Raw genomic sequence first — 24,989 nt, 5'->3', positions numbered from 1 at the left:
GGCGTGATACGAATCTGGAAAAAAAAAACAATTAGACAAGTTTAAGGGGTAAGTTGTTACAATTGAAAGTTGAAGGGGGCAGTTGCAACATTTGGACAAGTTTAGGGGGTTATTTGTGTATTAGGCCCATCTACAATTATCTCTAGCGTAATTATTTATTGTGTTGTTTACTTAGTTCAATGAAAAGTTGTATTTATCCAAAACACTTTACTTTTATTTGTACAAACCACTCACCTTCTTTTTATCTTTACGATATAAGTGATTTGCGAAACAAAAACGAACGGCGAAGCAATGAGAAATTTGGAAAGAAAATGCAACCGTAAGGTTTTAGGTTTTGATTTTATTGTGATTGGACATAAATTTAATGTGTTATGTTTGGTTAGAGTTAGTGTTAATACTATAATTATGATTTTCGAACTCATTTAACTCTATTTGTTTGATTTATTAGTTTAAAAGTTCGAGGAGTTGGGTTCAGAGTTCATTTGCCATACTTCGCCTTTTATGAATTAGATTCAGAATTACCAAATTGCAAAATAATAAACCCTAAATTTTCATCTAGAACTGAGCAAGTAGGTAAATAAAAAGCCTTCTGATGAACTGTGAAGCTTTTTTTTTTTTTTAACAAAAAGGCTTTGTAAATAGGTGAATCCAAAGACTTTTATTGAATTGCGAAACCATTTTTTAGCAAAATGACGTAAATAGAAGATTTATATTAAGTTGCGAAACCATTTTTTAGCAAAATGATCTTGTTAATATGTGAAACATTCTGATCCATTTTTTAGCAAAGAATTTTGCAATATGGATGTTACGAACATTCCACTTAGATTGCGATTTGTAATTTTCTATTAATTCGCAATTGAATAAAAATTCGGAATATTTTTACTTTGCAAATGATAAATGTGAATTGGGAATAAAGGTTCATTTGTTTGGGTTAGCAAATAATAATTAGTAGACCTTTCTGAACATTCTCATTCTCATGTAATTACTTTCTGAACATTCTCATTCTCATGTAATTACTTACTGTATGATATTTTGGCTACCCATTCCTTTGTCAGCCAAACTACATTTCCAATCCCAAAGCCAAATTTTGTCATATTTGTTCCAAACTGAACACATATTACTCTTCAAGGATCAATTTCAATAATTTATGTATAGATATTCTCTTAACTAATATGTTCATTTCCCCTAACTAATTCAGGAATTCGCAGAACAAGAAGTGCAAGACACTCTTTAGTGTGCATATGCATTCTTTATGCACTCTAGGGACTAGAGTGATATTATACACAGTAGAATATTCCATTCAATCGTTTCTGTCTCTAAATCATTTTTTACTGATAAAAATTGATCCCACTTTAGATGTCCTTTTTTGAATTAAGAGGTGTTTGGTTGCTGATTTTTATGTTCATATTTACATTTTCGTTTCAAAATGGAGAGTTTTAGGTGTTTGATTAATGACTTCTTATTTACTTTTTACAACCGAAAATTAGTCTTTTACAAAAGCAGCATTTTCAAAAAGCAAATAGCAAATAATAGATAAAACAAAAGGACATTTAGTTTCATTCTTAAGGACTTTAAAGATAAATTTACATTTTCTCTTACACCCACCAAATAATGCATTTTAATAGACATTTTATTCTTTGGAAATTGCATCCACACAATTTCTTTTTATGATGCCATCCGGCGAGAAAAATATGGAATTATGGAGTTGCAATTATGAAATCATAATTCTATATTTCTTTTTAAAAAATCTTTTTGCAAATTATGGAATCATTATTCTATATTTCTTTTGAGCAAATCTTTTACAAATTATTCAACTTAATTATTTAAATATCAACATGTGTGTCATTGTTGATTTCAAATGATACATAAAAATAATTTTTTGCAAATCACTCATTAATTAAATATCATTTTTTATTTTAATAAATAACAACTAATTTTTGCAAATTGATTTTTTTTTTTTACGATTTAGAATATTACATTATTATACATTACAATCCTAATAATGTTAGGATTTGAATACCAAAAAAATAGGCCTGACCAAAACTCAGCCGCACCAGTAAGCTTGTGAGCCACTATGATGATGGTCCTTTTAATAAAAGTGATAAATATATTGGAACATTTAGAGAGAAGGAGATAACAAGAACTAATGACGGAATTAAATTTAAAGAGGTATGTGATGTAGGAATGAATTGCCTAATCTACTTTCGATGCATCCATTTCGATCACAATGTTATAAAAGTCGTGCTCATGGATAAATAATAGTGTTTGATGGAGGCCTAACACTTTTACCAGCCTTCGAGAAAGTAGTCCCCATCTTAGAATCTTGAAAGCTCGAACAAACCTCATCATGATTATGAAGAATGTGATCCAACCCGATAGAATTGCTAGGAACATGGTAGGTTATATCATATTTAGCTTCAAAGAATTTACCATACGAGCTATCCATCTCTCTTGTCGTCGAATTGTGGACACTCCGGAAGATAACGCCGTAGCCTTAGCAAATTATGGCAAGAAATTGTTGCGTAGTTTAGTGGCAGTGAACGGAACCGCGTTACTAAAAGAACCAAATAATTTAATTAGACATATTTGATATTTGAAAGATTATGACAATTAAATAAGGAGTCAAGTAATAGTAAAGTCATCTGTTTAAGTTTTCAATTGGATATTGATAACCGTGTATCTGAACTTGTGTTTGAGAGCATGAATGTCTTGCCGAGTCTTTCAAAGTCAATCTGTAAAATATTATAAAAAGTTAGAGAGGGTCAGAGTATGGTGAACCCGCTCCAATGCCCAAATCTGTAGGTGCTTTGGAAGGGTTGAAGAGTAAGGACTAGTTATGAGACAGCAGTGTTAATGTACAATTAGATGTGACCATACTTGTCTATTTATAAGGTTAGATCGAACCTCTCTTCTTCTAAGAGTCCTTTTTGTATTAGATTCCTTTCTTGTTAGGAGTCTGCCTTTAGAAAAAGTCCTACGTAATGCGAAGTCTTTAACCTTGCCGCATTAGGCTTTCCCTTAGAGGAGAAATGTTCCATAGAAACTTTTAAAACTCGTGGCTACTGTAACTTTAACTAACTCCTCAAAATGGCCATTAACTGTCTCAAAATAAAAATATTCAAGAATTAAAGTTGTTAGGAACGACATTTACCATGAAACCACATTTTTTAATTTTCAAAAACACCATTTTTGTAGCTTTCTGTCTCTAAAAATTCAGCCTCTCTCCTAACCAAACAACACTTAAATGTCATCAAAATAAAAAATTTCAAGAATTAAAATTGATTAGAGTATCATTAGTTCTTAGAATATATTTTTTTGAGACCGTTGACGGTTATTTTGAGGCGTTGAACGGTCACATGTGTTAAAAAATGTAAATTTAAGTGAATTTTATTTTAAGTTTTGAAGTTCAGTAACCATACTATTAAAAAAAATAAACTTCAGTGGCCATGGGTGTAATTTATCCTAAAATTAAATGATTTTACTCATAAAAATTTATCCCATCTTTAGATGATCCTTCCTTGAATTAGTTTCATTCTTCAGAGTTTCAAATAGAATTTGGTTTTGATACATGCAACCCTTGGGACTACATATAAACATTTAATGTAAGTATATATTCTTATGTATTTTTAATATTTATATTTATTATTGTATGGAATTTTTGAATAAATTAAATACTCTTGTGTATTTCTAATATTTACATTAATAAATTTGTTGTATTTAAAAGTTTAATGTAATAATAAATGTGTAAATATTGGAAATACACAATATATATATATATATATATATATATATATATATATATATATATATATATAATTCTAAGGGTTAGAGGGCGAGCCTTGGCGCAACGGTAAATGTTGTTGTCATGTGACCATGAAGTCACGGGTTCGAGTCTTAGGGGCGGCCTCTTGCCAAATAAATTGGCAGGGGAAGACTTGTCCCCAGTACACTCTTGTGGTGGGGCGCGTAGTGCACTGAACCGCCTTTTTATAATTCTAAGGGTTGCATATATCAAAACCGTTTTTTTTTATTATGCCATCTGGTGAGAAAAACATGGAATTATGGGGTTCAATTATGAAATCATAATTCCATATTTCTTTTGAAAAAATCTTTCGCAAATTATAGAATCATAATTACATTTCTTTTGAGAAAATCTTCTGCAAATTATTCAACTTAATTATTTAAATATCAACATTGGACTTTTCCGACCTCGTGATGAAATTATAGTTGCATTTATCCAGTATGTTGTAGGTGGACCCCACATCGCGTCGAACGAAATCACGGACTGGAAGCCGAAAAAAAAAGCTAAAAACGGCTCATTGTCTCAATAGTCTAAAAATGTGGAAAAACCAAACACAAAATAGACCGACTCTAGACTCTCGTAACCCAAAACACGAGCTCCCAATATCTATCTATTTTTATTAGTATTTTCATGATTTCAATTATTTCCGTTATTTACATAAATAATTTTTCATCATCATTATTTTGACCTAATTAGTTAGTTAACTTTTTAATTGGTTTTATCATTTTTTTGACCTAATTGGTTAGTTAACTTTTCATTATCATTATTCAAAAAAAAAAAACTTTTTAATTGGTTTTATCCAAATTATTATTATCTTTTTTTCATCAGTAAAAAACTTGTATATAAGCAAACATTGGTAAATTTCGTCAATGGTATACAACATTTGTCTGTTTCACACTTTGGTGTACAACTTTCATTTTGTTTCACACTTATAAGTGACCTTTAATTTTGATGTACATCAGTTAAAAATGATCGATCAACATGACACTTCATCATTTTCATTCAAGTGATCAGTTAAAGTGAGACCCACAAATTATAAAAAAAAAATTAATTTTTACCTTTCTCTCTTTTACCTTTATCCATCAATCTCTTCCTTTTCTTCCCTCTATTTCTTTCTCTCTCTTCAATTTTTTTTTTTCTCTAACTCATCTCTCTAACCTCTCTCTCTAACTCATCCCTCTCCAAATTTTTTTTTTATTAATATGCGAAGAAGGATCTATGTGAAGCTGATTGAACGATAAACTCACTATGGATGCCAAAATAAAATAAAAAGAATAGATTGCTACAGATGCATTTTGGTGAGAGTTAATAATTCCAGAGTTAATAATACCTTTGTGGGAAGACAGGTCGGTCAAAGAAAGACATCAATTGAGCTCTTGGGATCTGCTTAGAAATTTCCATTTTATTAAATTTGAAAATATTGAATGAAATATATAAATGAAATCACCTTTTGGATTTTTTGGATTTGTTTCTTTTACAGGTCATTGAGATATAGCTTAGTTGCAACCTGCATATATACCAATTATTCAATGTTTTATAAGTAAAGAAAATTTAATAAATAATGAAAGTGAGCATATGATATAAAAAAATTTAGAGAGAGATGAGTTAGAGATGAGCAGGGAGACATTTTATTTGCTATTATCTGCCACCATCTTTGGAAGTGGAGAACGAGGAGATCTTTGGTGAGAAGACTGTTTTTATTCAGAACTTACCCGAGTTCTTCTCTAAAAAGCTCCTTACCATTACGGGGAGCTTCAAAGGGGACCCCCTTGCCAATTCTACCCAGAATAAAGAGGTTCAACTCGTTGGGTGGTGTAGGCCGAAGGATGGGGTGGTTAAGTTGAACACGGATGGCTCCTGTCTCAACAATGGAAAGATCGCGGCTAGAGGCGTGCTCAGGGACGCGGGAGGTGCCTGGTTGTCTGGATTCACCCATAACCTGGGTTTGGGCTCATCCTTTTCAGCGGAACTTTGGGGTATTCTTTCTGGAGTCAAGCTTGCCAGAAATCTGGGTATTAAAAGGCTTGTTGTGGAGTCTAATAATATGGAGGCTATTAGTATGATCTCTAATAATCATGCCTTTTATCTTAGTAGCCAGAACCTTATCAAAGCAATAAGAAGTCTTGGCTCCTCCTTTGAGTCCTTAGAGTTCAGCCACATCTACAGAGAACAAAATCGAATTGCGGATCACTTGGCGGCGGCTGGGCACGAGGGGATGTTAGGTGTTTCCACCCTTTCTGATCATCCTATCTATCTTTCTTCTCTCCTTTTAGAGGACAGAGTTGGGGTTAGCTTTCCTAGGCTGATCCTAGGTTAGCTTTTGTCTCGGTGTTGGTTTGTTTTCTTTCATGTTTCTACCAAAAAAAAGAGAGAGAGAAATTGAAGAAAGAGAGAGGTGTGAGAAAGATATGAGTTAGAGAGCGAAAGAAATTTGAAGAGAGAGAAAGAAATAGAGGGGGGAAGATAAAGAGATTGAAGGGTAAGAGTAAAAGAGAAAAAGGTAAAAGTTTATTTTTTTTATAATTTATGGGCCCCTTTTACTAATGATTTGAATGAAAAGAATGGGGTGGTACGTTGACTATGTGTTGACTGATCATTTTTACCTGATGTACACCAAAGTGGGAGGTCACCTATAAAGTCATACATATTAGTGAGACAAAATGAAGGTTGTACGCCAAAGTGTGAAACGAGGCAAATGTTGTACATTATTGATGAAATTTACCCAAACAAACAGCAGTAGTAACCTTTACGGACAACATGTTTAAGCAAGCTAGACAAACAACAAAGCAAACAAATATAGAATAATAGCACCTAAAAACCCCACATTTAATCCCAAATAGACCAATCAAAATTACAAGGAGGTTGAATACTCCCTAATTTGAGTTTCACAAAGAAATAAATAGACCGGATAATAGCCTCTCCATCAAAGACCATCCATCCCCTCGAAGCAGAATCTATTTCTTACAATCCAGATTTGATAAATTGTAACAGCAAAAGCAATTCTACGAGAACAAGGAAAGACTTCCCTTGAGCTCTCCTACATAACCAACTAATAATACGCATCCACCCTATATTTACAGTTTCCATCATGCATCGGTTAGCAATGGACCACCAAATATCATTAGTGATAGGACACTAGAAGAAGAGATGTTTAGTGTTCTCATTACTGCTGTTACACAGCATACAAGTTGCATTAGGAGTGATACCCATTTTAGCTAAACGTTCCTTGACACCAAGCCTGTTGTGCAATGCAAGCCAAAGTATAAAACCATAACGAAAGATAGAGCCCCTACCCCAAACTAGTTTGTACCAAGAAACAACCTCCTTCTTTACTATAAGCAAATTCCATGCGGATGCATCTGCCCATTCCCCAGCTTATACTTGAACAACTCCTTGTAAAAAACATATTTTAATTGGATAAGTTTCCTCCAACTCCAACTTGCATTAGCAGGTTTAGACAACCCCCCCCCCCCCCCCAGAAACTTGAATTTCTTAATTTATTGTGTGTGATCCATTGTACCCAAAGAGCCTGATTGTTAGATAAAATATTCCAGATAGATTTACCCATAACAGCTACATTCCACGACTCTAAATCAATTATACCCAAGCCTCCTTCTTTTTTTGGTAAACAAACCTGTTTCCAAGCAACCATATCACCTTTACCAGAACTACTGCCCTTCTAGAGATAGCAACGACACCTTTGATCCACATATTTAATGACAGTTTTTGGTAAAATGAACATCGAAGCCCAATAAACATGCATACTATGGAGAATTAAGATAAATAGTTGTAAATGCCCGACATATGATAAATTTTTCGCCCCAATGTTTCAATCCGCTTAGTGATTCTATCCACAAGACAGAAGCAATCTGTTTTAGTCAATTTAGTGGAAATCAAAGGAACACACAAATAGCGTATAGGAAAAACTCCTTCCGAGAATCCAAAAATATTCAAAATAGAAGCTGGGTAAATTTCATGAATGGTGCACAACTTTTACCCAATTTCACACTTTGGTGTATAACCTTCAATTTGTCTCACTAATATGTACAACTTTATAGGTGACCTCCAATTTTCGTGTATATAGCAGGTAAAAATGATCGATCAACGCCTTGTCAACGCACCACCTCAACATTTTTCATCTACCCATTTAAAAAAGTGGGACCCATTTCTTATGTAATTACTAAAATACCCTTCTCCCCTATGCAATTACTAAAATACCTTTATCGCTTTCCTTGCAACCCATCTCTCTATCTTTCCCTTTCTCTTTCTAAGTCTTCTCTCTCTCTCTCACTCCTCTATCTCTTTAACCCAGGCACACCAATTTTTGTCTCATTGTTTGCAAAAAACACGGTGATAGAGTACATTCTGAATGTGAAGTTGGCATGTGTTGGCTATACTCCTCTTATACTTGCTAAATGTGTTGCTTCTTTAATGTGTTTTGATGCAATTCTTTAACTTTTAAGAGTCATAAATCATAATAATAAAATTTACTTCTAAGTGCTTTTTTTGGGAAAAGCATTAACATTCATAATTTGGAAGCTTCACTGTATGCGAAAACCTCGAGTTCTCAAGTGCTTTAATTAAAAATTTACTTGTTTACTTAAAATATGTGAAACCATAATTCATGTTGCTGCTAAATTCCTTATCATATAACTGTTGTGATCCGACTCGTATTATTTAATAAATCTATACACGAAATTTGATATTTAATGTTCTTTTGTATTCTAGATTACCAGAAAGTTAAGTTAGAATGTTTAATTTTGTATTCTAAATTTGATACTTAAACAATAGCCGATTGTATTTATAAATAGTTAGATGCAGTAATGTACACAATATTTAGCCTTGTTAATTTAAGTGATCCATATCTGATGTGAACCTTTTGGCCGTGAGAAGGAGTTTGACTTTATGTAATTTTGAAGAGTCGTAACAATACACAAAAAGATGGATTCTTCATTTGGTGGAAAGGTTTAATATGGACTTAAAAATTACAATTTCCGTATTGTTTTTGAAAGGAGAGAGATTGAAAGTTTTTTAGAGAGAGGAGTTAGAGAGAGAAAGGGAAAGATAGAGGTTGTAAGGAAGGGGATAAGGGTATTTTAGTAATTGCATAGTGAAGAAGGGTATTTTAGTAATTGTATATGAAATGGGTCCCATTTTTTAAATGGGTAGATGAAAAATGCTGAGGTGGCGCGTTGACCAACCGTTAACCGGTCATTTTTACCTGTTATGCACCAAAGTGGGAGGTCACTTATAAGGTCGTACATATTAGCTAGTGAGACAAATTGAAGGTTGTACATCAAAGTGTGAAATGGGGCAAAGGTTGTACACCATTCATGAAATTTACCCACTAGAAGCTTTATGGTCCCTAAAGACACTTTTACTGAGAAACACATTGCTTTTACTACAACTAACCTACAAGCCAGACACATAAGAAAAATGGCTCAGACCATTCATCAACTCATGAAATGATTCAGGTTCCCCTTTGCAGAATAAAAATAAATCATTAGCAAAATAAAGGTTGTTGAGCCTCATACTTTTGCAACCTTTATGATATTTAAAAATAGGTGACAAATTAAAAACCAACAACTGAGACAAATACTCTATGCACAGTATGAAAAGAATAGGAGACATGGGATCTCCTTACCTTAGGCCTCTAGCTCGAGGAAAGAAACCCTCCAAGCTACCATTGATAACCAATGAGAAGGAAGGAATCCTAATGCAAGTCATAACACACTAAATAAATTGCAGGGGAAAATTCAGGCCTATTAGAACTTCTTTGATAAAATCATAATCAACCTTTTGTTGTCTTTGTGATAATGTATAATAAGCTCATGAGCCAATAACACATTATCTGCAATCCTACAACCAGGCACAAATGCTGACTGGTGAGGGCTAATTAACATGTTGATGACCAGATTAAAACGCCAGGTTAAGATCTTAGCTATGACTTTATAACTCACAAAACAACAAGCAATCGACCTGAGATCACCAAGCCCTTGAGGATTACTGATTTTAGGGATTTCAACTAGCATTATTCTGTTTCAATAATTTCCCACTGATGAAAAACTCCCTTATGCTTGACAAAACTCAGGGCCAATAGTAGATCGACTATTTCTGTAGAAGAAACTATTATATCCATATATACGAGGAGCTTTAGAAGTATTGATGCTCCATAATGCATCTTGAACCTCGCTAATAACAGGACTACGCGGTATGGATACATCAATGTCTTGTAAAATAACTCCCTTCGCCAACACACTCGAATCAATATGTTCTCTGGCAGTCCCAATAAGATTATTGTAAAATTGAACCACAGCTTTAGTTATTTCTGCTTGACTAGTAATCATAGAACCATTAGCTAAAGTTAATTGGGAAATCTTATTAAATGCCCTTCTAGCCTTAAATTGCTTATGGAAAAATGAAGTATTACTATCCCCAAGACGGATCTAGGTAATTCTAGACTTATGTTTGTAAAAACTCTCCTCCATTCATAGTAAGTGAAACATATGTTGGCTCATGGCTCTCTCCTCCTCATGTAATAATTCATTGATAGGATCTAACTGTAGGTTAACTTGCAGTTGTTCAACCATCTCCCTTTGTAATCGAACCTTGTTTGAGATATCACAAAATTCCACCCTATTAAGGTTCTTGAGCTCATACTTAAGCAATTGCAACTTCTTCCCAACTCTGTACATACAACTACCATTCACGAGTTTCTTCTAGATATTTTGCACCAAGTCATTGTACAAAGGATGGGAAACCCACATGTTAAAGAAACAAAACATAGATTTCCCTATAACATCATCAATCATCAAATTAACGATAATAGGAGAATGATCAAAAACTCCACAAGGCAAGATAGAAGCAATACAATGCTAAAATTTATCCAGCCACTCCTCATTAACAAAGAGACTATCCAATTTACTCCAATTTCTATCCCCCCCACCTAGTTATTAGTTTAAGTATACGGGCCACTAATACAATTTAACTGAACTAGATTCGTAGTCTCAACCATTGCAGTAAAGTCTGAAAAAGTCAAGTCAAAAGAGGAACCTCCAAGCTTATCCTCTTGACACGGCAGGTCATTAAAATCCCTTTTGAACAATCTAGGGCCTAGAAATATGCAAACTCTCCAAAGTATTCCACAATAATTGTCTTTCATCTCTACTATTCAACCCATAAACAATCGACCACTCCCAAGTATATTGTCCCAAAATGACTTCATAGTGAATCATCCGATCAATTTCAAATAATAACCGCACATTGACGACATCAGGGTTATACAAAACCCAAATCCTACTAGTTAGAACATAAGCATTACAAAACCATTTGCAATTAGGTAACTTAAATCCTGCCTAGACCATAGCCTTATTGCCATCCCGAACCCAAGCCTCAAGAATACCCAACACACACAACCTATGTTTGGCAACAAGAAAAGAAGCTTCATGTTGCTTAAGATGGTCATTAAGATCCCTTACGTTCTGCCAACCGAACATTTATCAAGGGGGTCAACACACTGGTTCCCAACACTAGACTCCCTAATTATCCGAAAGTTGCCAGAAGATATGCAACAATTATGCTCCAACTACTTATCCTTCCTACCAGAAGCCATTTTCATCCCTTGTTGTATAGTAACCCATTCATTTAGCTTCTCCTTCCCAACAAATTCCTTTTTATTAATAGGATCGGTAATAGAAGGAACATGGTCACTATCAATTTAAGTGGTATCTGTTTTAGGTTTCCAAATCCTTTAGTAATAAACACACAATTCTTAACATCATGCCCAACCTGTTTGCAATGAAAGCAAACTAAAGGAATCCACTCATGGACAACAGCTTGACTCATTCTTACATCAGATTCATCAACAAGAATGATTTCAGAAGGAAATGAGCTAGAAATATGCATTTTAACTAAAACCCTCGCATACATTAACCTAGTTTTATTCATGGTAAATTGGTCACAAAACATAGGTTTCCCCATAATACTAGAAATTCGACTTAGAATCTCAATGACCAAAATTCCTAAGGTAAATGAGGCAATTGCACCCAAATAGGAAAACCATTAACAACTTCAAAATCTAATTTCATACGAGGACTCAAAGGTTTCAACATAAACAACCTACAATTAAATGACACAGGCCCACCCCTTAATACACTAGGCTAGCCATCCAACAAAGTGAAATTGAATAAAAATTCATTATCACGCACCTAACAAACAGAAGCTAAGCCATACCTTTTCCATCAATTAACAACATAGCTTGATCTGGTGAAAATGAGGCTTTAAACCAAGCACACACCCGACAACATCAAACTTCCACTTAACTGCCTCCTCCACAAGCTCCGACTAATGAAACTAAACGACATGTTCACCATTAGAAACCACAGGCGAGATATAACTCAAGGATAGATCAGGTTTCAAGATGAGATTAGAAGCGACCATATCCTTCCACGAGTTCAACGAAACATCATTATCCTTTCCATTCTCCAAGTCATTATTCTCTAAATTCAAGGAAGACACAGTTTGCAACTTTCCTTTAGAGTCAGAGAAAGCCACTGAAACCTCAACAGTACGACAAGCCTTAAGGACCTGGATCAATAGAATCCCCTGCCACAGCCCTCGAATCAACAACATCATGATCTGCTCATCAGAAATCGCAAGGTAGATCCTCTCTGATCATCAATGTCTAGGCTGAGATGGCACTCTCTTTCCTTTTGGCATGTCGGCGTAAGATAGCAGGCTGTCAAAACGTCCGCATAGAGAAAATGCTTATCATCCTTTTTAAGCTTCTTAATCTCCCCTAGGGGTTTTTAATCTTTTTTGTTATTATTATTATTATTATTATTAGGGTTAGGATTAAGAGTTTCCATTTTTTTTATCTTATGTTTTAAGTACCATTCCGTTATATAAGTCATTCTATGATATTTCACATAAATTAAGAAATATATTGGTTAACTAAAAAAAAATTCTCTCTCTTGTCACTATTGAAGAATAAACATTGGAAATATTAAAAAACACATGTATCAATATAAAAAATTTAATATTTAGACTAAAAAACTAAATTAAAAGTTATTGAAATCCTAGAATGACTTATATTTAGCAAAAAAAAAAAAAAAACTAATTTGCTTGAATGATCTATGTAAGGGAATGTACGGAGTATATTACTTAAGTAAAACAAAATATATATATAAATGACACAAAACATAAAAAAAAATTAATACAATAAATAACAAAAAGACAAAAATGTTGAAGAATGAAATAACATAAGAAAAAAATAATAAGTGGGATTTTACCCTCATTTGGGGTCTTTATGAAAATTTAATCCCATTATAAGTTTAGTTTAACATATTACTGTGGATCTCTGTTAACTAAAAGTGAAATCGGTGACTTTTTTACCGGTTTCATTTTGTAAAAAAGCATGTAGAAAAACTACCGGTTTCTTTAAAAAAATAATTTTTTTTAATATCTGAAACCGGTAGCTAGTCTACCTATTTTACTTATATAATACTTTTAATTTAATTCCATTAGTCGACATGCAGACATGCAGCTCATTTGTGGGTTTTTTAAAGTTTTAAAGCAAACTGGTCCTTATATTTTTAAACTTTATTATTTAATTTCAGAAAGTGGTTATTTAAACATACTGTTATAAATTTAAACCTAACGTTCTTAAGAAAAATCAATTTTAGCATCACGTCATTGAAAATTTGAAATGACTGTCTTGACTGTTATTTAATTGCAACTTTTGATATTTCAAACTTCAATTACATAAAAAGAGAGAATTTTTTTTTGTCACTTTTTGGTCCAAATATTATTATTTTTTTTGTATTGGTGCATATGTTTTTTATATAAAGGAATGAAGAGAGTAATAACTAAGTTTGTTACGTATAAGTTAATCACAAAAAACAATGTTGTCAAAATATCTAAAATATTTATTGTGTTACTAATATAATTACAAAAAATTAGCAAAAAATGTATAAAACTATTTCAGTTTATCTACAAACTCGTTTGGAAGGTTCGATGTGATAGTTAAATAACAAACAAACTACCGGTTTCATAATTAATTTTTTCTTTAAAAAAATCAACTGAAACCGGTAAGATCAATTTTAGCCTTACATTTCTGAAAATTGAAAAGTTGGTTTGACTGTTATTTAACTATCATATCGAACCTTCCAAACGAAGGTTCGATGTGACAGTTAAATAACAGATAAACTACCAGTTTCATAATTATTATTATTATTTTAAAATTCAACTGAAATCGGTAAGATCAATTTTAGCCTTACGTTTGTGAAAATTAAAAAAATAATTTGATTGTTATTTAACTGTTATATCAACCTGCTGAATGAAGGTTCGATGTGACAGTTAAACAATAGTTAAAATAAATAAATAAAACTCGTTTGGAAAGTTCGATATGACAATTAAATAACAGTGAACCAATTTTTTCAATTTTCAGAAACGCAAGGCTAAAATCATTTTTAACCTTATATCACTAAAAATTGAAAAAATTGGTTTCACTATTATTTAATTGTCACATCGAAACTTCCCAACGAGTTTATGGATAAATTAAAATAGTTTCATACGTTTTTGGTTAATTAATTGTAACTATATTAATAACATAATAAATATTTTAAACATTTTGAAAATAATTTTTTGTGATTGACTTAATTGTTAGTAGTTTAACATGTTTTTTCATAATTGTATTAGTAACACATCAATATATCTTTAGACATAATTAAAGTTTGGAAGGTCAACATTAATAATAAAATAACAGTCAAAACAATCTTTTCAATTTTTCGATGATGTTAGGCTAAACTTGATTTTTTTTAGAAACGTTAGATTTAAATTTATACTATTTCGTATGGTAGAGCTAAATAATCATTTTTAAAATTAAATAATAAGTTTAAAAATTAATGGTTTGAAGTTGAATTAACATTATTAAAAATCGGTAGTTTTCACCTGGTCAGCAATTGACCAAGTGAATTTAATCAGTCACCGTTAGATCTAAGAGATGTGAATCTAAGCCTTACGATTATTTTAATCTTCAACACAGAATTTTAATAAGCTTAGATTTAACGGTGACCAATCAAATTCATTTGGTCAGTCACCGACCAGGTGAAAATGACTAATTAAAAGTTAGGGATTAATGATGAGTTTTTACTGTCAAAATTTTCAAAACCTTACAAAGCCACCGTTTGCTTACTTTCTTTTTATATTTAAAATATATTGGTGAAACTAGTACTAGCTACCTTCAACCAAATTTTAAAAAAATATATTTTATTATGAAACTGGAAGCTTCTCTTCCGATTTCGAACCCAGTTAACGAGTTTAATCCTGAGCTGAGCTCTGACTTGCTCAAACTCAGTTGAGCTTATTAGAAAATAAACGAGCTCGAGCCGAGTCGAACCGAGTCGAGCCGAGCTTTTATCAAGCCCACTACCGAACCACTCGTGAGCGGCTTGACTCATTTACAACCCTATTTTTCTTTTTCCAAATGGTATGACTACAGAATTTCAAAACTTAATATAAAAGTCACTGAACTTTACACTTTTTAACACTGGTAACTATTCAACTTTAACTAACTCTTCAAAATAACCGTTAATGAGTTTAAACTAAAAAATATTGAAGAATTAACGTTGTTTAGAGTAACCTTTAACATAAAACCATATTTGTACTTTTCAAAATCACATTTTTTTTAACTTTCTCTCTATAAAAATTCAGTCTCTCTCCTAACCAAATAATACTTAAATGACTTCAAAACGAAATTTTTCAAGAATTAAAGTTGTTTAGATTATCATTAATTCTTATAATGTTTTATTTTGAGATCGTCAATGGTCGTTTTGAAGCGTTGAGTGGCTACTAATATTAAAAAAATGTAAAGTTCATTAATCATAATGAATTACTATACCCAGCCATGAATTCCCACCCTTAGCCCCGTGAAAAGACCGAACTACCCTTTACCCAAAATTTAAAAAAACACAAAATCTCTCAAACACCCTACACACTCTTTGATTAAATCCGGACTAATTTGTGAACCAAAACATGGAGCGTAACAACAACCGTAAAGGGAAAGCGAAAATAAATATGATTTACCGTTTTTGTTTTTTGATTTAAGCTTAAAAGTGGAATCTGTGGGCGATTTTTCAAAAACGCCGAAATCGCAGTCGGGCGTATGAACATCACGCCCGACCTACGGTTCCGGCGTATGAATATCACGCCCGACCTGTGGTTCGGGCGTGATGTTCTCATGCCCGCACCATAGGTCGGGCGTGCTATTCATACACCCGACCTATGGTGCGGGCGTGATGTTCATATTAGGGCTGTAAATGAACAGAGCCGCTCATGAGCGGCTCGGTGACCGGCTCGATAAAAGCTCGGCTCGACTCGATGCGATTTGTAAACGAGCCGCTCGTGAACACGATTTACTGGCTCGGTTCGTAAACGAGCCAAGCTTGAGCATGCCAAAGCTCGGCTCGAAAGCTCGCGAGCAGGCTCGATTAGAACATTTATGAACAAATTTTAGTTTTGTAGAAAACTATATAGTTTTGTGTTAGTTCACAAATGTCTAAACTTAATATTATTTCATTTGCTATTAGATGAGTTCGTTCACAAACATAATAAATGAGTAATAGACGAACTATTTGTGAGCATCTTGTTTATTTATTCACGAACTTTGCTTGTGAGTTTGTTTATGTACACAATTAAAGAGTTATTTGCGAGCAAACTTCACAAATATAATTAACAATTTACTCACAAACAATTCATGGTTATATAATTTTCTTAATGAACCAAGTCCAAAAGAGGATTTTGGGCTCGAAACAAGCTCGAAGCTCGGCTCAAGCTCGGCTCGTTAATTTTATAGCAAGCTCGGCTCGGGCTCGAGCTCGTTAATTTTATAGCGAGCCGAGCTTGAACAGGCCAAAGCTCAGCTCGGCTCGGCTCGTTTACAGCCCTAGTTCATATGCCCGAGGGTTTTTTGAATTTTTTTTTTAAAAATTATATTTACATTTTAATTAAATTATTAAATGTTTAGATTAATTTGGGGTTTAATTTACATGTGAAATTTTGATATTAATTTGATTATAATTTATATGTTAACTTTTTAGATTAATTTAGTGTAATTTTGTAGACGGAGCGGCCTACTATCGGGGGAAAATCCGTCCCGTCATCTGCTCATCGTCTAGATATGGACGAGGAGGAGGATACACCACGGCATACGAGAATGCGTGATATTGATATATCGGGTCGTAGGCGGAGAGGGGTTGCGGCGGAACAGCTCGTGGTGATGGCGAGAGTGAGGATGACGATGAGTTTATGGGTAATTATTTATTTACTTTTTTTAATTTAGTTAAATTTAATTAAATTTTTGTAATTTTTAGTTTGTTTAATTTAGTTTAACTAAATTTTTATGTTGTAAATTTTAGTTGTTGTAAATTTTATTTTGTTTAATTTAGTTTAACTAAATTTTTATTCTGTTAATTTAGGTATTTACGGGTTGAATTCAATAGCAGACTAATTTTTTTACGGGTTTGATTCAACGGCGGACTAATTTTTTTTTACGTAACAGGTATTTACGGGTTTAATTCAATAGCGTACTAGCTTTTTTTTTCCTCCCGACACGGGGGCGTGTGGCTATCACGCCTCACCGTGTAGTCGGGCGTGATAGCCCCACGCCTCACCTTTTGGTCGGGCGTGTAGCTATCACGCCCGACCACACGGTGAGGCGTGATAGCCACACGCCCGAGTATCGAGAGAGCAAAAAAAATAGCTTTTTTCCACCCTTAACTCATGAAAGAGCATTTTCGTCGTTTCACGGGACTAGGAGTGAGAATTTGAGGCTAGGTATAACAACATCCTAATCATATTATTAAGATTGAACAGTAACCATAATATTAAATTAAAGTTAAGTAGCATGAGTGTAATTTACCCAAGAAATCTGCATAAAGATTGAGTCAATTTTGGATTTATCCCTCTCACTATTCCCACATGATGGTATGCATATTGATTCCCAAGATCCTACGACACAAAATTTCAATGGTGGGGCTAAAAAAACGTTTATATTTGTCAATAATATAATCATAATCATAGTACTACACAACAAAAAGATTGTTGACTAGAATGACTAACATAATGATAGGAGGCACTAAATTATTTCATGGATTACACAGTAGCTAGCTAGTTCCAAACTGAAAATCTAAAATCACACACTAAAAACATCCATAAACTCAGAATCATTTCCCATAGCCTCCAAAACCAGAGGAGAAACACAAACTTCAATATCAATACTTCCTTGTTCTAATCCTGGAAATACTGTTACTTTTCCATCAATCTTGTTTCCAGGCCCACTTCTTACTGCTTTCGCCTTTCCCCATCCAAAATCATTCCCGTAAACATTAAACCGAGGCGAGCTACTTATCGCTAAAACATCTCTTGCAATTTCACTCATTCTTGGAATTTTAGGATCCTTAATCCATGAATCTATGCTCTTTCTTGTCTTTTCTTCTGTGTAACTACTAACCAATCTGTTTATTTGCAGAGCTACAAACCCAATTCCTTTCTCTATTACTTCTCTTGTTTTCACTTGTATTATCCCTCCTTCAACCGCATTTCCAAAGTACCCATCTGGTATTTCCGGCTGCAATCTTTTTCTATATCCAATTTGTAACATAAATTTTGTTTCTTTTTCAGGTTCGGATTCTCGATTTCGAATCACACCTCGCCAGATATGCGCTAAGACTGATTGCAGAGAGGATATAACCACACTTTTTCCATCTCCATCTCCATCTCTAGCCTCTGAATTTGCTTTTTCCTTCAGCCCAGCAATTTTTTCTTTAGTGAAATGAAAAACCCTTTCTTTGCATGGCCGCGGATTGAATTTGACAGAAGATTTATTGATAATAGAGACAGGTAATCTGATGGAACAATTGTTACGAAACCAATTTTCAAAAACAGGAGGTTTAGAAATCTGATTTACATCATAACCACGAGAGATTTCAGACCATGAGTTCATGAAATTCCAGAAAGTTGTTCCATCAGCAACTGAATGATTCATAGTACAGCCGATGAAGATTCCGTCTGAAAGCTCAGTGATTTGAACTCCAAGGAGAGGATTAGAAACGCCGTCGATGTTGTTAATATGAGTAAGGGGGAAGAATGAGTGGACAATAGAAGGAACGAAGATGGGTTCAAGAATATCTGAGATGGTGACGTTTTCTGCAACCGCATGAACAAATTGAGCTCCGGCGTTGTTGCAGTCGATGAAAAAGGAGATGGTGTTATCTTGGTGTTGGATAGTGGAGAGACGGCCGGCGAGTGGGAAGAAGATCTGCAGAGTTTGAGAAAAGGAGGTTTTGAGATGTTGGATTAAGGTTAGACATAGAGATGATGAATTTGGTTTGGGGAAGAGAAGACCTTTTTGGATTGAACCAACTAGAAGAAGCTTGAGATCACTTGAAGTTAATTCAATCTTGTTAAAGATTGGTTCTGTTGGGGCTTCCACTAAGGTTGTGGAGACTATTCGAGTTTCTGCCATTTCTTACTCTTTGATTTTGTAATGATAACAGTGAAATGAAAGATTATAGATTATCTTATGTGTGCACTATCTTTATAGTAAAGAAAGGACAAGTGCAATATTCAATATTGAGTGCCGTACTGTTTATATGTTTATCACATGTACATGTCGGTGAATTCCAAATTGCTAGTAAAGAAAAGAAAAAACACTACTAATTTGGGATTCTCTGCCTTGCGGATCCAAATTATCTTCTTGAGAACTGAATTTAATTGCTTTCGTTCAAAGCACGTGCTCAGCATCACAGATTCTGGCGTTCTCAGCCACCGGTTCAACCGCTGCTCCATGTTTTTGATAAAGTACTGTTACTTGATGTATTTTTACTATTAGATAATGGAGTATAAAATTAATCCAATGATGATGGTGGATTGGGATTCCGAGATTTCACTGCCTTTAATTTAGCATTGCTGGGAAAACAAGGTTGGCGGTTACAGTCAGCCCCTGAGTCTTTGGTCAGTAAAATTTTTAAAGCAAAATATTATCCTAATGGGGATTTTCTAAAAGCTAGGTTGGGTCACTCACCAAGCTATATATGGCGAAGTATTTGGGGTTCTCAGTTATTGTTGCAAAACGGGGGGGCGGTGGAAAATTGGAGATGGTACGTCTATCAATGTATGGAAAGATCCATGGTTAAGAGATTCGCCTTCTATGACAATCTCTACCGAATGGTTGAAGGGTTGGAAACTTTAAAAGTAAGCGATCTCTTTATCCCTAGAACAATTGAATGGGATGTTGAACTATTACAAGAAATATTTTCGGAACAAGATGTAATGGCCATCATCCGGTCAACTCCGCGTGTGTCTGGAAGAAAATACTAGTTTATATGGAATGCTTCCCGTAATGGATGTTATTCAGTTCGTAGTGCATATCGCCTTGGAATGGAGGAAATACCAAGTAGTACACATCTTAGAGTTGAGGGGGAGTGGCAAAAGATATGGAGAGCTAATGTGCCATTTAAGATCAGACATTTTTGTTGGAGGCTTGTTCGTGACTGTATCCCAACTCGTCACCGGCTTAGGAATCGGGGGATTAATATGGAGGATGATTGTGTTATGTGTACTCGGGACTTGGAGGATAATTGGCATTTATTTGTGTTATGTCCAAAAGTCATGGAAGTTTGGAGGGAGGCGGGCCTTGCTAATTTAATTGAACAATCAAGCCTTGATGCGGATAACTTTGCTGGCTTCTTTTTCTATTTTTGCAGATTAGCTGGTGCAAGGAATTCTGAGATTTTTATGATGTTGCTGTGATCATGGTGGGAGGCGATGAATGGCTACTTTTGGAATCAAAAATCTACAACCGCTGTTGGAGTCGTTTTGAGAAGCAGGCGTTATCTAGCGGACTGGAAAACGGCTAGGGAGCGGAGTATAATTCCTTCCGCGATACCTAGGGAGGACGAATGTCAGAAACTATGGCACCGACCACCGACTGATGTTGTTTCCTGTTGCACAGATGCAAGCATATTTACTATTCTTGGAAAAACAGGAGGTAGTGCTGTACTTAGAGATTCTCATGGTGCCTTTATCTCGGCCCGGACAAATCTGGTGGAAGGAATTATGGAAGTTAGGGAAGCGGAAGCTTGGGCGGTCTTACACGCACTCGAATGTACCATGGAGGCAGGTTACAATAAAATTCTATTTGAATCTGATTTCTTAACCACTGTTAAAGCTATTACTTCAGGAAGTTTGGATCAGTCTGAGTTTGGTGACATTATTGGGCAATGTCGCACACTTTTATCATCTCAAAACGGTTACACTATCCGTTTTATTAGAAGACAAGCAAACGGTTTAGCTCATGCTTTTGCTAGAGCGACCTCTCAATTTGCTAGTCAGTGTTACTTTGATATTATCCCTAGTGGGTTTTCTATTTCTGTATTAAACTTTTGCCGACTTTTGGCTCATTAATGATATTTTACTTCCAAAAAAAAAAAATCAATCCAATGATGGAAACACACAAAGTAAAGTTTACTTTGCAAAAAACAAAGTAAGTATAGTCTTTACTATTATTTGGATGTCTTCTATGGTTACTTTGTTTTTGACAAAGTATTATTACTTGGTGTGTTTTCACCATTGGATGATGTAGTATAACATTTTAATCCAATGATGAAAACACACAAAGTAAGGTTTACTTTATAAAAAATAAAGTAAACATAGTCTTTACCTATTATCTAATGTAACATTTGTTAGGAAACGAATTTTAAAAATCACGAGACTTAGAAATTTGATTTACATCGTGATATCATACAAAATGATATCATATTAATAACGTGATTTCTACCCTCTTCAAAGCTAAAAGGCAAATGCGGAAGATGTCGGATAAAGACAATTATCGGAGTCCTGACCTAGTAACCATTAAACACCAATTTTGTGTTATTTTAAAAAATTATTCTCAATTCAGTACCGTTAAAAGGAATTGTTTTCCCATTCCGATAGAGTTCCTTACCATTCCGGCGCTTAAGCTGCCGGAATGGTAGTAACTATTTTTTCTTTTTCCTTTTTCCGCCTTAATGGTATTAGCCAATTTTTTTTTCTTAAGAAATTTTACTTTAGTAGCAGCTTTTAAATAAATTAAAAAAAAAAACTTATTAAGACATGACACATAATATAACAGCTTCTAAAAACTGACGCTTCTCCTTGCTTTCTTCTCACTGTTTTCATGTTTTTTTCTCTCTTTTGTGGATCTACATTAAGAAGGAAGAATGAAGTTTCTTCTTCCTCCTCTCAACGGGTTAGGTTTATTGTATTTTTTTCGGTCAGTGTTTATATATTTTATTGGATCTCTTTATCCGTTTGAGTTGTATCTGTTCTCCATTATTATACTGTTCATACCTTTTTCGGATTTAGAGCGGAAACGATTTATTTTATACGTAGATCAACATATCTACGTGGATGCAACAAACGAAATGACTCAGATCTGAATGTTCGGAAGAGCCTAAATGATGAAGATTCGATTGCAGTGGCTTTTCTACGGATTTGGATTTCAATGAAGTATATGTTTTTTTTTGTTTTTTTGTTGGTTTTGTACCTTTTATGACTTTTTATGCTTTTTGTAGTCATTTTCGTCCCATTGTGGATTCTGTAAAGTTTTTTACCTTTCTCGTTTCTTTTTGTACTTGTTCTTTTTGTATCTAATGAAGATATATGCATCTCCATCAAAAAAAATATCACCTCTTTTATAATTTGCAGTTTTTTCTAATTTTTCAAATGGTGGTGATCTTTTAAGATTACAATAATCAATTTTTTTATTTTAAAAATAAAGGATAATGCATAAAAAATACTCCAAATGTTTATTGGTAGGATCAATTTTATCTTTAACATCTACAATAATGCAATTTTACCTTTAATATTGGCAATCAAAAACAATTTTACTCATAATATTGATAAATTAGATCAATTTTAACATTTTTATAAAACACGAATATTTTATTCCTTATTCTGCACTAATTACACGGATGTTAATACATATATATTTAATCACGATTCATAATAATTTTGTTAGATATGATTAATCCAAAAATCAAAATAAATACAAAGAAGTTTAAGGATGATAAAACTTGAATTAAAATAACAGAGTTAGACGAAACTGAAGTCTGTATTAACAGTCTCCTTAAGACAGATTTCATCGCTACGCAAGGAAACTCTTACTGTATATAAATTCATTACTATCGAAGTAGGAAAACAATAACAATGTAAACGTACATAGAGCATAAAATTTCAGAGAGTATTTTTTTTTCTAGTCCCTGAATTTGACAGTTTCATTCTATATAAATAGAACTCGAAAGGATATGTCTGTTCATGAACGAATACGACTGTTCACAGACAGACACAACTGTTCACGAAAGAACATGACTGTTCACGAACAAATCCAAACGAACACGACTATTCATGAAGGGAGGTGTTTGGATGACGTAATTTTAATAATTTTGTTAGTAATACACTAAATATCTTAGACATAGTTGATATTTGGAATGTCTGAAGTGACAGTTAAATACCAATCGACCCGGTTTTTTCTAATAAAAATCCTAATAAATAAAAAATTCAGAATTTTTTTAATAAAATAAAAAAATACAAAATAATAATTCTATAATACATATATTTAATCACGATTCATAATAATTTATTAAAATAAAAAAATTAATTCCAAATCCTTAAAATAAAATTTTTAAGTAATATTTATAAAGTCTAATACATCACCAGCTCCCTGAAGTTGTCCATAATAGTAGATTGGCTCCCTAAAATTTACAAGTGTCTCACCAATAAACCCTGATAAGGAATAATCAAGTTCAAAGAGCTAGTGAGACACTTGCCTTCAGGGAGTCAATCTACTATTATGGACAAGTTCGGGGAGCTACTTATATATTAGGCCTATTAATATTATAATAAATATATATATATATACATAAAAAGTATTAATTTGTTTAATATAATAAATATTATATATATATATATATATATATATATATATATATATATATATATATATATATATAATTGGGTTTTTGTTAATGATTATTTTTAACTATGGTTAAAAGCAACCCCTTGTGGGGAATAATTTTCTAACTAGATCTGTATGTGTAATAATTTACACAAATAACCCCAATTTGGAGATTAGCCCCCTCGTACCAGGGACTCTTGTAGAATCCTACGAAATAAAGAATTTCTCCCAAGATTCGGAATCCTAATCTCATAAGGAATCCTAAAAAGTTGACAACCTTAACCTAAAAAACCCTATAGATAAACGGATATTGACACAAGATATGGTACGTTAACTACTATCTCACAATTAGTTCATATACCCTTCAATTAGATTCTAATCACAAATTGACTTAGGCATCGGAGCAGGTTCACCGGACTCCAGCCCCGTTCTACGTTACTGGTTGGTTATCTACGATGTCGGATTACTAAGGCAACTTGGACACTTAAGCAGAATCAGGTAACCAGTTATTACTGGTGCAGTGAGCGTGGACAGAGATTCTCCACGATAATTCAGATCATTCGGTAATGGCTACATAGTCGAGTTCAATTGGAGATTCATCGAAATAATGAGCAGTAGGTTAATCAGTAGGCGGAGCCCCAACCCTAACTGGATCCCCAATATTAGCTATTGGCGGAAGAAGTATCCTGAAGGTTTAGCCAGAATTTGGTGGCCATGCAGAACAAGATGGATGATGCTAAAGCGACTTACGAATGGGAGATAGTCGCTCTCAAACAACAATTATAGAACGCAAAAGAGGATCTCCAAAATAAGCTTGTTTATGAGACAGAATCTAGCTAGGAATCCAGTAAGACCCCGAAGGCACGTTCCTGAAGCCTGTCACCCACAAGGAGGTGTTCTCGATCAAGAATTCCTTTGCATCGTCATGAAAAGCCAAAGCGAAAGGATCGATCTCGAGGGCGTAGCAAGAATCGTTCTCCCTCAAAGCCTTCAGATAATCGACATGGTCATCTGGTGCCAGATAAGTTGAATTCGAAGGATGGTGCACTTAGCAAGGAAGATATACTAGAGCTCCTTAGAAATGATGCGTTAAGAAAAGCCAACTCACGAGATAGACCATTGCCATTCTTACTTTCATCTTCATATCTTTCAGCTATTTTGTCTTTGTTAAAGAGCTTATATATGATATTTTAC

General features: G+C 33.8%; 1 protein-coding gene across 1 annotated transcript; it reads right to left on the bottom strand.

Moving 5' to 3' along the window:
* Positions 1-17,824: 17,824 nt before the first annotated feature.
* LOC136230392 (uncharacterized acetyltransferase At3g50280-like) lies at positions 17,825-19,502 on the bottom strand. Its single transcript, XM_066019456.1, has one exon. It carries the CDS (start codon positions 19,323-19,325, stop codon positions 17,994-17,996), a length of 1,332 nt encoding a protein of 443 aa, XP_065875528.1. The 5' UTR covers positions 19,326-19,502; the 3' UTR covers positions 17,825-17,993.
* Between the last annotated feature and the right edge of the window lie 5,487 nt (positions 19,503-24,989).

The sequence above is a fragment of the Euphorbia lathyris genome, chromosome 5, assembly GCF_963576675.1.
Source record: "Euphorbia lathyris chromosome 5, ddEupLath1.1, whole genome shotgun sequence".
Taxonomy (NCBI): Eukaryota; Viridiplantae; Streptophyta; class Magnoliopsida; order Malpighiales; family Euphorbiaceae; genus Euphorbia; species Euphorbia lathyris.
Note: the sequence above shows the minus strand (reverse complement) of the source record. Positions and strands in the feature narration are given on the sequence as shown.